This window comes from Pyrus communis, chromosome 12, assembly GCF_041283825.1.
Source record: "Pyrus communis isolate YQ-2024b chromosome 12, ASM4128382v1, whole genome shotgun sequence".
NCBI classification, from domain to species: Eukaryota; Viridiplantae; Streptophyta; class Magnoliopsida; order Rosales; family Rosaceae; genus Pyrus; species Pyrus communis.
Window position 1 is genome coordinate 10,907,641 of NC_142576.1, and position 16,254 is coordinate 10,923,894.

Sequence of the window (16,254 nt, forward strand, 5' to 3'; positions counted from 1 at the left end):
TATACTCTAACGATATAGATTGGGATCGAGATGAGAAATAATGAGGATGCCCATAATAATTTGTGTCATTTTTTAGGAACATTGATGTTCTTATCTCCCCCTAACGGCGGGATGACTGTCTTATAAAAGTGAGAATTCGCAAAATGAGGGGTATAGAGATCGCCTGTCAAAGGTTTTAAGTAATGAACATTAGAAGGAGAATCATAACCTACATAGATTTCCATCTTTCTCTGATGACCCTTTTTTTTCTTTTGTACGTAAAGGCGGCACAAATGGCACATAGATCGCACAACCATAGACCCGTAGATGCGATATGTCGGGTTCGTATATAGTAACCAACTGACACGTGCTTTATAAGGTTGGGTCGTGACGGGCCTCAGGTGGACCAACATGGCTGCTTGCAATATTGCATAGCCCCAAGTAGAGATCAGGAATTTGGTACGTATGACTAACCATCGCGCAATCATTTGAAGGCGTTTAATGAATGTTTCTATTGGGTCGTTCTAGGTATAAACATGGGATACTTGATGTTCAACTTCAAAATCCAACCGACATGTAATATCCATCGAAAGTTTTTTTCAATGTAAATTCTCCAACTTATCCAATCAAATAAATTTGATCAGATAATCAGGGTGCTGAGCCCTGAGCTTGTTAATCTAAGCCACCAGTGTGGAGAAGGCAACTTGTGGACAATAGCCACATGTGTGACCAAGGTGTAGTAGCTTTAACCAATACCATAAAGTATCTAAATGATCCGCATGGTGGTTAAATTAGTCCACAAATGTCCCCTTGAATCCTTTGTAGAAAAGATGGAGGGTGCTAAGGCATGGTACGCTTTTAGGTATGACGTCTTTACCTCAGTTAAGGGGATGCCTAAAAAAGTGCATCATAGATCATTCTAGATATCCTAAACACACATCCACAGTGAAAATTCCTTTGGAATCTCGGGCTTCTGGCTGGCCACATAATGGGCTTAAATGGGTGTAATCCACTCGTTAGACGTTCCATCTTCTCTAGAATACACTTATGGCTATATTCGTAGGAAGTGCAAAGAAAATTTACTCCATTTTCTACATTGGTTTCAATTTGGTAATAGTACTCTCGAATATCCTTAAAGCTCAAAAAGTCGTTTCTTCTGGAACAAAGTGAGTATAAGGCTTCCCTTTATGGTAAAATTAGTACCATTAGACAATATAGGGTAGTGCCATGCCTCGCAATCAGGTTGGAGGTGATTAGGTATGAAGTTAGCATAGAACCAGACATCTAACTTCCCCACAAAACATACCTAAGCATGAGTTAATTGTATTAGTCATATGTGATAACTTTTGTTAATTAACTCTTATTCGAGAATAATAGTAACATCCAAACACCAATCTTAAATCCAAGAACAAAATAAATTGTTTACAAAGTAAACCATAATATATAACGGGGTTCGGCCAATAGACCTTCCATGTCAAATTTTGCTCACCAAATGTGTTAGGTGGAGCAAAAATAGTCTCGCAGATTGACTACGGGAATGACTAAACAACTTTGGTAGAAGCACAGAAAAGTGCATAACCAATGATCTATTTCGTCAAAATTGAATTAGATTCTGCAGGGTTGAGGTTCGAGAATACTATCCCTTATTCTTGAAGTTTTAGGTCTTAGGTGCTAAAGATCATACTTCGGACGTGATACCACTTTTTGGCAGACCTTGATTCTACCATATGTTGTAAAACAAACTCGAAATGAGATTGTGAGAGAAAGACAGACATATAGACCTAAACTTGGGTTTGGTAGGCTTCAACATAAGTTGTAGGGGTCTTTTCGATAGGTCTCTGCTGAAGCAGAGCAATAAAATTTGGTGCACCTTTACTGAAGTAGAGCATGCCATTCGGTCCATCCCTGCCAAACAGGGCTTCACCATTTGGTAGACTCCAGCCGAAACTGGGTCTATACTGTTTGGTACCTTTCAGCCGAATTGCTAGGGTACCTTTTTCTCACAGGTGTGGTAGTAATCAGATATGAGAATTTGGTAAACTTCTGCTCTTTATATTGATACTTCAGGAGCAATTTAGATGTAGAAGAATGAGAAAGATTTTATTGTAGTCAAAATTTGATCGGATATAAACTTCAGATAAAGTCCTCGATTATGAGGTACTTTCATTTGATATGCTTTAGGCATAAGTTTTCGAATGAAGATCATGGTGGAGGCGTATTTAGCTATTCCACACCATAACTGGCTACAATGATTTCGCAACTAGTTGTAGTTAAGAAGGGTGTCACATCTTGTATCTACATAAATTAGTTTCTTGTTCGAAACTTCCAAATCAATGAAATCGAACTTGTTACGGTTTGACAATACGCTGAATGACGGAAACAAGAATGTGATCGGTGTTTTAGAAAATAACATTTCCATAAACATCAAAGTTAGAACAGTCAAGTTCTAAGACATGGTTTGGTTTAAACGGATTTAAGCATGGAGAACTTCGGGTCTCAACATGAGTGTTGTGCGTTAAGAAACTTCAAGTTTCTATGGCACTTTTCCGAAATTTTGGGTTCAGGAGTATGAACTTTAGGTTCATAATACCTACAGACAACGCAATATATATAGGACAAAAATATGCAACAAATATATACAGATCTTCGGGGCCTAGGATTATAATTGAATTAATTATTTGGACTTGGGGCCAAAATCAAAGGTTGGGGAATTTTTTTTTATAAAAACCTATAACGCCTAAAAAAAATAGGCGTTTACAATTCGGGCCCCAAAACAGTGGACGAAAACCCACAGTTGGGCGTAAAAATTGTTATCGTGGGGTCCAGGCCCAAACCTAGGCTGGACATGAGGCGGGTCGAGCCAGGGGCAATAAACCCATGTGCATAGATGGGCTGCAAATGTAGGCCCAGATGGTAAAGGCCCAAAAGAGGGCGTAATCCTGTGCATTGCGTACATGGATGCACCAGTATAGAAGCTAGGATCCAGTGTAGTGTGGTGAAAGGAATCCATAATAGCCATGTGAGTTGGGTTCCATTGCGGTGTGAGACACAGGAACACTAGCGCCCAATTAGGCTGGTGTCGTGTGGGTTGAGCGCGAAGGGTAGCGGGCTGTGAGTACAGGCCCTACTATAGGCCGAGGTGATTCAGGCCCAGAAGGCCATGGGTTTGATCCAATCAAGAATCCCAGTCGTGTTGGGTGGGTTCACAGGTGAAGAAAACTGGAGCCGTCGTTTCTGGCAACGGTGTCTTGGTTGGGAAACGTCGGGAGTGAGTAGCGATGCATGGTGGTTCATTGAAGAACCAATCTCAATGAGGTGGAGGACCCTCGACATTGGGAAAGGGTAAAACCAAGAGGATTCGATTCGAGGAATCCTCGATTTCAATGAATTTCAACGGGAAATTCAAGGGACGTCGTCGAAGACGATGGTGCAAACCCCAAAAGGGACACGACTGCAGGTCGTGATGTCCAGAGCCGTGGTCTCGGCTTTCGGTGAGGCTAGATTTTTTGGGTTGGGGATGATGCCAAAACGGCGTCGTTTTCTTGGGTTCTCAGCACAGCAAAGCTATGCTTCGGTGCATTGCAGCTTTGTGTCTCAAGTGGCGGCGTTACTCAAAGCCTGCAGCTCGCTGGGTTGGGTTTTCGAAACCTTAGTTTTAGTTAATTTTTTTTCAATTCAATTATATGCATACATAACAATATATCATTCAATTCATGTATATTCAATATAATTCATAGCAATATCAATTTCACATAATTTAAAATTATGCGAATAATGCAAACACAATTTATGTAGAATCTAAAATTCGAAAAACATAAAGTTGGGCCATGCATTATGGTGCTATCAGGGCTGCAAAAATATCAAGATAAAAACCGTTGTTTTGGAAGAACCTGATTGCGTGATGATATTGATGAACTGGTTTGATGCAGAAAATTATTTCTTCAATTTGGGCTTTCCATCTTCAAAGCTTGTATCACATTGAACACAAGAAAAATAAATAAATAAATTGAATAAAAAAAATATATGAATTCAATAAAATCAAAATTTAATCAATTAAAAATAATTGAAACATAATACTCCCCTAGTTGAAGAATAACCACGTCAAATTTCTTAGCGCGGTGGATGAGCGTGCTGATAACGTGTTGTGGCCTATATTTAACTGAGTGGTGCAGCATGGAGAGAAAGAGAATGGAGAATAGGCTTGAGGAATTGTGTGTTAATTCCCCAGTCCTTGTGCCTTTATTTATAGTAATAAGGAGGAGAGAAACTTGCTTTCCAAGTAATATAAAGTCTATTAGGAAAGATCTTCTAGATCCCAAAGGATTCCTAATTTGTCTCTACTTAAGATTTACACAATCACAATATGTATTAGAACATATGTCACAACACTTGTCTATACTATCTATCATATTCTTAATATGTTAGACAAGATCCTTTATTCAAAAGAAAAGAGCATCATAAAATCCTAGTACCCTTAAAATAGCTGAAAATCATATAGCCCAAGAATAGATCACAAAGAGCATCTATAGATCAACTAACGAGTGTCAATCTCAATCTTAACCGCAACTTCAGAACCGTCGGTTATATCATATGCAGAAAGAGGACGGTTATTCATCATTTTTGTAGAACCATGGAAAATAGCAATGTTATCAGTATTCAGAAACCCCCAACGCCTCCCGGTTTTGCTTTTCAGATTGGCCACAAAACTTGTATCTCTTATTCGTACGTTGCCAGAAGTTTGGTTGCTAAACTTGATCAAAATACTACATTTTGGCCATTCTGGTAGCAGAGGTGTGATAATGAGCCTCAGAGTAGCATGTTCTCCTTCAATGTGATGTCCAACAAGTTGATCATTTTCTAGCTCTATGTCATAAAGCCAAAGACTATGCTTATGAACTTCGATATTCGAACGATTCTCAATTATCTCCTTCACACGAAGAAAAAAGTCAAGAAAATGTACTTCATATTCAATCTCTGGTGTGGTATGTTCTCTTATATTTGTTAAGAGCACCATGGCTGAAATAAAACTACCAGACACTTCCTTTTTTCTTTCTGTATTAATTAACTTTTTTTTTCCTTAATACTGTTTAAAATTTTAAGTTCCTACTCATAACAATTCAATAGAGCTATGCAAATGAACAAAAGAAAATAAGCAGAAAGAGAGAGTTTAGAGAAAGAGAGAGAGAGGAAGTAAAGTTTTTGATTTATTGTATTGAATACCAAATGACTCTTACACTTTGGTTATATACTAACCATTCTTTCAACTACAAATGTCTACATTGCCCTCTAACTAACTACAATCACAACTAACTCAATCCATTACACATTGACAAGTGTCATCATCTTAGCATACCTATTACTTCCCCCTCAAACTTAGCTAGGTGATCCTAGACTAAGTTTGTGACAGTGGTGAATGAAAACTGGACAGTGCAGTCCTTTAATAAAGACAACTGCCACTTGTTCTTTAATTGGAATTTATTGAACTTTCAAATCACCTTTTTGAACTTTCTCTCGAACAAAATGATAATCGGTGTCAAGATGCTTTATCCGAAAATGGAACATAGGATTTGAAGTCAATGCTAATGCATAAAGATTATCACAATGTAGACATGGAGGTTTTGATATAGGTTCATGAATGTCTTTGAGTAATGACCTTATCCAATACATATCTGTAGCATAATGTGCATGAGCTTTGTATTCTACTTCTGTTGAGATCCTGGAAACTGTGGTTTACTTCTTTGATTGCCATGAAATTGGATTAGAACCTAGGAACACCACATAACCAGTTATTGACTTTCTTGTGTTGATGCGCAACCCAATCTAAATCTGAATAAGCAGAAATGTTGAACTCAAAGGACCTAGTATACCTCAAACCACATGTCAAAGTACCCTGTAGATATCATAGAATTCGTTTTACAAAATGATAATGAATCTCTGTAGGGTTAGTCATAAACTGACACACCATATTAACTGAATGTGCGATGTTAGGTCTAGTACACGTGAGGTATTGTAAAGCTCCTACAACGTTTCTGTAATGAGTTGGGTCTGTAAGAGGTGTGCATTCATTAACAAGTAATTGAGTAAAAAACCATCTGTTTTTTAGTGAATTTGTAATCCCAAAAAATATGTGAGCTGCCCTATATCCTTGAGATCGAATACTTCAGTAGGACTTAAAATTATAGATTGAACTTTTGCAGAATTTGACCCAGTTAGGATAATATCATCCACATATAACAATAGCAATATAATATCACCATTGTCAACTTTAATGAATAAAGTGGAATCATATATTGATGTAGTAAACCCAAGGGCAGGTAGGAAACTAGTAAAGTTCGAATTCCAAGCTCTGAGAGCTTGTTTAAAACCATATATGGATTTAACAAGTCTGCAGACATAATTTGGGTATTTTCGATCTACAAAACCTTGTGGCAACTTCATATAAACCTCTTCTTCAAGATCGCCATGTAAAAATGCATTTTTGACATCCAATTGCCTAAGATTCCACCCATATTGTGCTGCTAGTGCCAAGATTAGCCTTTCAGTTGTATGTCTCACCACTGGACTGAAGGTTTCTAAGAAGTCCAACCCTTGCTCTTGATTGGATCCTTGAGCAACTAGTCTTGCTTTGTATCTTGACATAGTACCATCAGGGGTTTTCTTAACTTTGTACATCCATTTACTCCCAATAACAACCCTATCACATGGTGGAGGTACTAGTTTCCAAGTTCCTTGTGCCTTCAGGGAATCAAACTCATCTTGCATAACATCCTACCATTGTTTAATACCTGAAGCAATTCTATAACTCCTTGGTTCCTCAATCTAATGAACATCAGCCAAGAATGAAAAATCATTGAACTCACATGTAGGTTCTTTAGTAATGTGGCAAGTAGTGCTGCATAATTTTTCCTTGATATGGTACCTGTTTGTATTCTTGTTTGTATTCCAGTAGGTGTAGTGATACTAAGAGTCTTATTGACTTTAGTAGAACCATTAGATCTACTATGTACTGAAGAACATGGAAATATAGCAAGTAATACCTGAAGTTGAGATGGATCCAAGACATGAAGCAAAGGAGATGTATTAATGTTATGGGAAATAGTATGGCCTGAAGAAGTCTGTTATACAGTTGTACTTTGACTTCTCATAGTGGAATTCCTATTATTACCAAGGGATGAAGAACTGCTATCAAATTTATTCACTGAGTGAGTTGATCTTGTCCCTGAGTTAGTGTGAGCATCTACATTCACTGTATGATTAGAAATTAGAATTGGAATAACTACAGTGGATGGTACTATTGAACTTAGCATAAACTGTCTTACTGTTGCATTACACTGTTTATGAAGAAATGGAAATATAGTTTCATAAAAAATCACATGTCTTGATATAATACACTTTCTGGTACTTATATATAACAAATGACACCTTTATATCCCATAGAGTACCCCAGGAATACACATTTTTCAGTTCTCACTTGCAATTTATTTGAATTATATGGTTAAAGCCAAGGATAAACCACATTACCAAAATTTTTTAATGCAGTCAAATCTGGAAATTTGTCATATAGCAACTTGTATGGAGACTTCATTGATAAAGATTGAAACAGCATTCTATTTATAAGGAACACATAATGAGCACAAGCTAAATACCATAATTCAAGAGATAAACCAGCAGTTGTCAACAATATGATAATAGTCTCAATTATATGTCTGTGTTTCCTTTCAGCAATTCCATTTTGCAAAGGGGGTATAAGGACAAGAAATCATTTGTGGTATTCCTTTAGATTTTAGAAATGCAGTAAAAGAGTTGCTTGTGTACCCTCCTCCACCATCACTTTGAAAGCATTTGATTCTCATGTCAAATTGAGTAACTATCATATTATAGAATTGCACAAAAAATTGAAAACACATCAGACTTATTGCATAGAGGATATATCCAAACAAATCTTGTATATTCATCCACAAGTGTTACATAATATCTGTACCCTTCTAGAGATTTTACAGGTGATGGACCCCAAATATCTGAGTGTATTTTTCCAAAAGGAATCAAACAATGAGTAACTTTAGAAGGAAATGGAATTCTGGACATTTTTCCTTTCAAACAAGGGGTATAGACACTATGATTTTTATCTATAGACACTGTTACATTTGACTGTTTTAACATTCTGGACATTACTTCATGTGATGGATGCCCTAACCTTTAATGCCATACATTTGACTTGACTAGCTGACCAAGAAAAGCACCTGAATTCTAATAAACTGACTGCAGCCTCTGAGATTGATGAATAATTGGTATATGAAACAACTTTTGTGGCCTATTCTTTCCTTGATACAATATCTCCAGTGTCTTCTTGTCTTGCACAAAGAATCGAGTTTCATCACAAAGGAACCAACTTGCATTATCAGCACACAATTGTTTAATAGATAGCAGACTCCTAGCAATTTTAGGCACATGTAATACATTCTTTAAGACAAGAGAATGAGAATTTGTGTTAAGATAAGTAGATTCAATGTTTTTTATTGACAATTCAGAGCCATTGCCAATAATAATCTTGTTAGAACCTTCAAATGGTTGTACTTGAGTTAAGGAATTGATGTCTGCAGTTATATGGTGAGATGCGCCAGTATCCACAATCCAAGAATCATTTGGATGAATTTGTGGTGTTTGATGTGCTGCCATGGCATTTAGAGAAGGAGGTGGTGGCTGTCCTTGATAGGAGTAATTGCCCATGTGAAAACACTCCATAGTTGAGTGCTTTCGTTTTCCACATATTTGACATTCCAGCATAAATCCTTAAGAGGAAGAACCATTGTTCCTTTGAAAGCAATTGACTTTTGTATGACCCATTTTGTTACAAATCTGACACTCAATAACAACATTAGTTCTACTCTGAGTGTTGCCAGACCAAGTACTACCTTTATTGCCCTTAAATCCACCAGAATTAAACCATTTTCCTTTGTAGCCACCAATATTTTTGAAATTTTTATTTCCCTTATATGTAGATCCAGAGTGAGACCCGTTTGTAGGAAATCTTGGACCAGAATTATTGTTATTTCACGTAACAAAGCCATAGCCATATGACATTTGATGAAAAAAATGGAGTTGGTTGAATTGGTACAAAACCAGAAAGAACATAAGCTTCAGGAGGAAATGGCATTTGAACTTGAGGAATTGAAACCGGCATAGAATTGTAATTGTAAGCACCAGGAGTGATAACCCTTGTAGTTATAGGAGGAATGTGACTGTGCCCTTGAGGATTTAAAGATGAACCAGAAGACCCAGTAGAAGTATTTGCAGAATTAGAACCCTGATCATAAAGTGTAAACACATTATGTGGAAACAATGCCAAGTTCTCTTCAAGTTCCTTCTTGGCCCCAAGAAGTTGAGCCCTAAATTCTTTCAGAGTAACTGATGATTCTCTTGCTAAGAGAATAGTCCTTTAATAGCATACTCTTTTAGTAAACCAGCTAGTCCAATTATCATTACATCATGTCAGATACAAACTCCTTTGCAGCATTGAGTTGTTCTCTTATACTTTTCAATCTCTACAAGTACTTATCAATATAATGAGACCCTTTTTTAATAGTATGAAGCTATGTCTGTAGATGATTTACCCTTGATTTGGACACAAACGCATACCTATCAACCAAATTAGACCAAGCTTCATTTGCAGTTTTACATCCAAGCATATATTCCATGGCTTCATTAGATAATGTTGCTAGTAGCAGGCTAAGTAAAGTCATATCTGTCGATTCCCAATCAAGAAAAGTTTGTGTTATTTCTTTAGTTACCCTAGTTTCTGTATTGATTACATATCTTGATGGACACACATTAGTACCATCAAAATGGCCAAATAGCCTGTGACCTTTCAAAACAGCCATAAATTGAAAAGCCCACTTCGAGAAATTATCATCTTTCAGCTTTATTATAATCATACCTAACAAATTCTCCACCTTGACTACTGAACTAGACATTCTCACCAATCTCTTAAAATGACATTCCAAGATTTTACTTCAATTAGAATAACACTTTCTCTTCAACACACTAAAACAACAACTTCAAGAAAGACTGACACCTTCTTAATCTTCACGAAAGAATGAAACTTTCTTGACAACACTACAGTCTGAATTCAAGAACAATGAAAATTCTAACAAAACTCCCAAATCATTCAACTATTCGACACACGAAGATAACAACTTCAAGAAAAAAATGACACTTTCTTAATCTTCAAGAAAGAATGACACTTTCTTAACAAAACTGCAGTCTGAATTCAAAAACATAAAAATTTGAACAAATTCCCAAATCATTCAACTATTTGCAGAAATCACACATCTCCAAATTCAATCACAATTGCATATATCAATTACTCAATATATAACAAAATCCCATACTGAATTACAAACAGAAAGTTGAATTGTAGAGTATGAAAGAAACAATGTCACCTAAGTCAATGAGTGCAAGGACCTTCAAGAACCCAGAGAATCCCCAAAACTTCTTCACAAGACCCAGATGGCAACCGACCTTCGATTCCAGAGATCGCGAACAGAAAATCCGTAACGGAAAAATTATCAGAGTAGTGGAAGAGCTCCAAGGATCGGAATGGTGATGAACCGTTCCGGCGATGATACCATCATAATAATTCAATAGAGCTATGCGAATGAACATAAGAAAATAAGAAGAAAAAGAGAGTTTAGAGAGAGAGAGAGAGGAAGTAAAGCTTTAGATTTATTGTATTGAATACCAAATGACTCTTACACTTTGGTTATATACTAACCATTCTTCCAACTGCAAATGTCTATATTGCCCTCTAACTAACTACAATCACAACTAACTCAATCCATTACACATTGACAAGTGTCATCATCTTAGCATACCTGTTACCTACTTGGTTTAAATACATAAAATTCCTAAAAGCATGTTTCAATCACTCTAATCGCATTTTCTGTTAGGTGTATAACATAACTGTGTCATTCATCGTGAGAAGAAATCACTTCTTATACATGGTTTGCTTTAACTTTATTTTCATGTTTTGGTACATGACATGAAAGTGAAAATTGCGTGGCCATTTTATTTTCTGTTTCATTGAAGAGGATCGAACTATGAACCTAGTGACGAAGCCACTTATAGGTTGAGGGTGATAAACAATAACAAACTATAAGAAAGAGCATGCAACTTAAGCTAATTTTTGGCTTCGCATGCAACATATTTATAAAATCCCATGCACTCCCTTGTTTACTTCTAGGTTTTTTGCTTACAATAAATAAATATTAAAAATAAAAATTTCAATGTATTGTAGAGGGATAATTTACTCTACGAAGAGAGAGAATTGGTGTAGGCTTTACAATGGCTCATCCACTGACTACTTAGTTATATATCAACCTCAATATGAATACAATATATCACCACTGTATATGTAAGTCAAACTTAAAGTCTGTTACTTATAAATAAAGAAAAATTTTATTATACCGCAGTCCTAATTAGTATATATCAAAAAGATAAATTAAGAGAAATATATAAACACGAGTGTGAAATATTAAAAATGTGAGCAGAAGTGGATTCCATTATTTATGAGAGAGGACTTGAAGTGGGGTCATGCTTAAATGTATTTTCAGAACATATCAGGAAAACTGGCCCATTCTATGTTTCATTTGCTATGTCTCCTGACAGTTGGTGGAATGCAGTGTTCACAGTTCATATCCAACCCAGATAAAAAAAATTTCTTGTACATCCACCCAGGCCCCCCCAATTCCCAATCCCACGTCTTTAATACAAAAGTAATCATGCATGCTAGAGTTATCAAATTTATTTACTATTTTTTTGTGTTAGTTACTTGAAGAGAATCATTTCTCAAGATTTATAAATTACAGTCTAACTTATAATTATAAATAACTTGTAAAAAGTATTTACACATAATTCAAACTGTAATTTTTCTATAAAAGTCTAATTTATAATTATAAATAACTTATAAAAAGTATTTACACATAATTCAAACTGTAATTTTTCTATAAAATCTCTATATGACTCCTTTTAAATTAAGAGCAAAGTAACAAAAATAAAATTTATTCAGCGTCATTTGATAAACAAATACACGCCCAACTTTGAATTAAAAAGAAACTATCACATCATTTGATGAACATATTTAAAGTTTTAAGATATAAATACAAGAAGCACACGCCTTGTCATCACCGTATATGATATATCTACCTATCATATAGACATATATTTACTGCTTCTAGTGGGACTAATAGCAATCTAGCAGAAGCTGGTGAGAGTGATCAGACCTTTCAAAGTTCAATATGGCATCGGCAATCAGGGAAAGCGACAGTACTACTAGTACGACTACTGCTACGTCTGCAAGCTTCAATCATAATGTCAATGGGGAGTGTGATAAATCCGGGTGCCGCCGACCCTTCGGAAAAAAGTGCAGCCATCTGGTGAAGAAGCAACGGTCTAAGTTCTACATCTTTCGGCGTTGCATAGCTATGCTTCTCTGCTGGCATGAACGTGGTGACTCCTGATGGATACTCATGATATAAGGTAGCTCGTACTGCAACTAGCTACAATTGTTAGTTTTGCTTAATTTCCTCTGCGATATTACTATATATATATATATATATATATATATATATATAAAATTAAGTTCTTTGAATGAATCAAGATCTGTCTATTGTACAACATTGTTTGAATATCAAATTTTATTCTATTTTAGCTTATTAATGTTTGTTCGTCTTCACGTTTTATCTTCTCTTCAGATCCTTACATTTCTTTTTGTTGTGGGGATAACTAATTAATTCTGCTGTAAAGAACTATATACATATTATGGATATTCTTTCATGGTGTAGTTAAGTTTTATACGCATCATGGATTAAATTTCAACCAAATTCTCTGTCATTACCAACCAATTCTCCGTTGGTTTGAAGTTTATCTATCAATCTTAATTTCTAATTGTTCTTGTACTCGACCTAATCTTTCCAGTTTTTAGTTAGTCATCGCTCTTCGGAATTTTTTTCATGAATACTGGTATATATATTATGTACATATTTGTATATGTAATTCAACATTGCCTGCTTTACTTTACTTGTATAAATATGTATATTGCAAAACAAATATGTAAATTTCTTAGGGAACTGTTATTGACACTGAAAAATAAGAACTTTGGAGTGTCATGTTCATTGATATGGTGAATTAACAAGTACAAAGAAGGATATGGTGTTTTTATATGAGGTTCGATAAAAACTTTAACGTAAATGTGAATCGGTCAAAGGGAAAATAGTGTACACTAAAGAAATTGAGGTTCCACCATAAAAGCAATTAGCAATACAGGGACTAGCTCAATCCCTTATAATCCTTGAAAGATTTCTCCTTGGAATGATGCGGAAGATTTGTGGTCAAGTCAATAACATGCTTGGGGTCAGGAATCTTTGCTCTTCTCCTTCGCATTTCCGTTGCCTACGTTCTTCTTTGTGGAGACCTCAGACCTATTCCCGATTGTACAAGCGGAAAGGAGAATGAAAATCCCTTCGAAATCCATCGCACTTATGGGAAACGGTTACTAGCTCGACTGACAAATTTCAGTTGATAAAAAAAGAAGGCGGCTTCTTTTTTACCTTCAAATCTTTGCACGCCCCTCACGGCAGCAAATTTTTAAATCAAACACATGAACAACATAAAATTTCTCCTTAACGGATGTGAGACTGTTTTACCTTCACATCTTCACATTCCACTAAAATTACAAATTATTTCTATCTTCTAATATCAAGTCAACAATTTACCTCAATAAAAAAAAAAATGAAGTCAACAATCAAGTGGAAAGGTTCCTCGAACCAATGGCCTGTACTCGCAGCCTAGTAACAGTATAACGTGCATACAATAACGTACAGGTCCCATAGGATAGGTATCTTCATCAGATCAGATTACTCCAAAGCAGCAAGGGCAATCACAGCATCTCCTTCAAATTCAAATATTCAATAGCAGTGGTGCGTGGCTCTTCGTGCGGCCAATTGCTCAGCATGCAGCGGCCATGTTACCCCAGCTTTTACAATTTGTGTTAATGCTAAGTGGTTCGAAAAATCAACAGTTATATTTTGCAACAGTATCATTAAATGAAATCTAATATTGTAGTCATATGCTTTATAATCGTAATGAATTAGTATTACGATTTATTAATATTTTTTTTATGTGTAGATTAAAGGTCTTAAATTTAATTTTAATAAATAACGAGTTTGATATTAATTTAGTAATTGATTCACATCCATAATATTGTAGATGATTTGTCAATTCGGACAATCTAATCACAATAAGGGGCCCTCTGTTTAGGGGACACTAGACAGGAGCAAGGAAACAGTTCTATAATTATTTTCTTTGGACCCTCTTATAGATTGTTAGTTTTATAAGGGTCATGTGTCCTCAAATCCTACCATCATTTGATTTTAATGTTTCTTGCTATGCAACCAAAATTTATGGTCGAGATAACCCAATGCTATATATAAGGTTTTTTTTTGTGAAAAAAAAAAAAAACGACGCTTTACCGCAGTGATGGATATTAATTATATTTATGTGCTTCGATGCGAAATCAATCTCTACTAATTTGTCTTTTTCCTAACAACTAATGGTGATTTACTTGAAATTGTGCCAATTATCTCTATCTTATTTGGTAAATCCATTTTTTTTTTTTTTTTAAGATATGCAATCTACTTATCAATATATATTGTAACATTTCAATACTTTTGAGATAAAAATAGATAAGTAATACGAAATGGAGAAATGATAACCGCAACCTTATTTCTCTAATTCTACGCACCCTTCTTTTTCTTTATCCATCAAGTTGAATAAAGAAGATAGAAATAACGACCATAATTAACATAGAGGTGTGTGAAGAAATAAAAAGAAATGTATTTGTAATTGCCCAATAAAATGTTTATAACACAATTTTAGAACTTCCGTTATTGAGTAGTAATAAGGGCACCAAGTATTATTCTATTCTTTTTATGATAGTGCTATCAACACGCCCATTTTTATTTCTTACACATTCTTCTCAAATTTTAGCCTTAAGATTGAATAAATTGGAGAAGATCAATGGCAAAAAAAAGCTAACAAGGGTGTGAGAGGTAAAAATGGATGTGTGAATAACACCTTTTTTTTTTTCTTTCTTATATTACTTGATGTGGTATTAACATGGTTGTTGCCAATTTTGTAGAGTAAATAGAGCTTAAGTTCACACACTTTTCTACAAAATTTTAATTTATTTATAGTTTTTAGATTGAAAAAATCAAAACGGAATCAACGAATGTAACAAACAGGAGTGTGAGATGTGAAAAATAGTTTGTGTGTATCATTACTTTTTTTTAAAGTAGAATATGATCTGTTACTCCTACATGTTGAAATTACTCCTGTATGTTGAAAATTGAGCGTGCCTACAACATCTAGAACCTCTCTGCAGATGTTCTTGTTTTTGTCATTGTTGTGTTAGATTTGTGTGCCCTGCTTTTTAATTAGGAAGGTTTGCTTGATTCTTCTGTAGAATCTACATTTGGTTTAGCTGCACGGTGGATATGTCTTCCTTGCTTGATTAGCGTGAGGTCGAGCAAACTGGTGGTTCTCTCAAGAGGTTGTGAATTTGTCAGTGGTGTTGGCTAACTTTGTGCCATGAAGCTGGAGCTAACTTGTGAATCTTGTCGGATTTAGTTTGTGTTTATAATAATTACGGAAACTTAATAGGAGTTGTTTATGTTTTACAATCTTGCTTTTCCGCGAGTTTTTGTGGTCTTGTTATATGTTGTAGAGGAGTTTGCTCGTATGAGGTCAATTTGGTAGTGTCTACACCAGAATATTGGAGATGTGTTGTTTGAGTTCGTTAGATTATTATTAAATGGTGTCTTCAAATCACGAGGTGATTTAGAGCCGCTATGTCCTTATGCACAATGTCCATAGAAACATGGAATTTTTTTCTGTCCCACTATTAATTGTTTTGACAGTTATTATCAACACATGATCTTCCTCATCTTTCATGTTCTTGCAACATTTGTGATCATTGTTTTTGTATCTTCAAATTCTTTTGCTTTCATGTCCTCTTGATATCATAGTCTTCATTTGATTGTAATCTTTTACCCCTTAAATGAATAAAAATGTCCCCTTTAGTCAAAAAAATTTGAGATTTGTAAATGGCTATGACGAGTCAATATTATACCATATAATTTATCCCATTCTTAGTATTAATTGGTTATTTTGGTGAGATTTTGATACTTTGAATTTTATTTCTAATGTAGGACGTTTTATTTC

At 35.2% G+C, this 16,254-nt stretch overlaps 1 protein-coding gene and 1 long non-coding RNA gene across 2 annotated transcripts; one reads left to right on the forward strand and one right to left on the reverse strand.

The window, feature by feature from the left end:
* Positions 1–5,161: 5,161 nt before the first annotated feature.
* LOC148692326 (uncharacterized) lies at positions 5,162–10,699 on the reverse strand. Its single transcript, XR_015954453.1, has 2 exons — positions 10,419–10,699; positions 5,162–7,225 (listed from the first exon to the last, which is right to left on the reverse strand). It is a non-coding gene; the product is annotated as an uncharacterized LOC148692326 (long non-coding RNA).
* Positions 10,700–12,118: 1,419 nt separating this feature from the next.
* ROT4 (DVL family protein) lies at positions 12,119–15,823 on the forward strand. The gene is made up of 2 exons (XM_088682063.1): positions 12,119–12,513; positions 15,497–15,823. Exon 1 carries the CDS (start codon positions 12,273–12,275, stop codon positions 12,492–12,494), a length of 222 nt encoding a protein of 73 aa, XP_088538189.1. The 5' UTR covers positions 12,119–12,272; the 3' UTR covers positions 12,495–12,513; positions 15,497–15,823.
* The last annotated feature ends 431 nt before the right edge of the window (positions 15,824–16,254 follow it).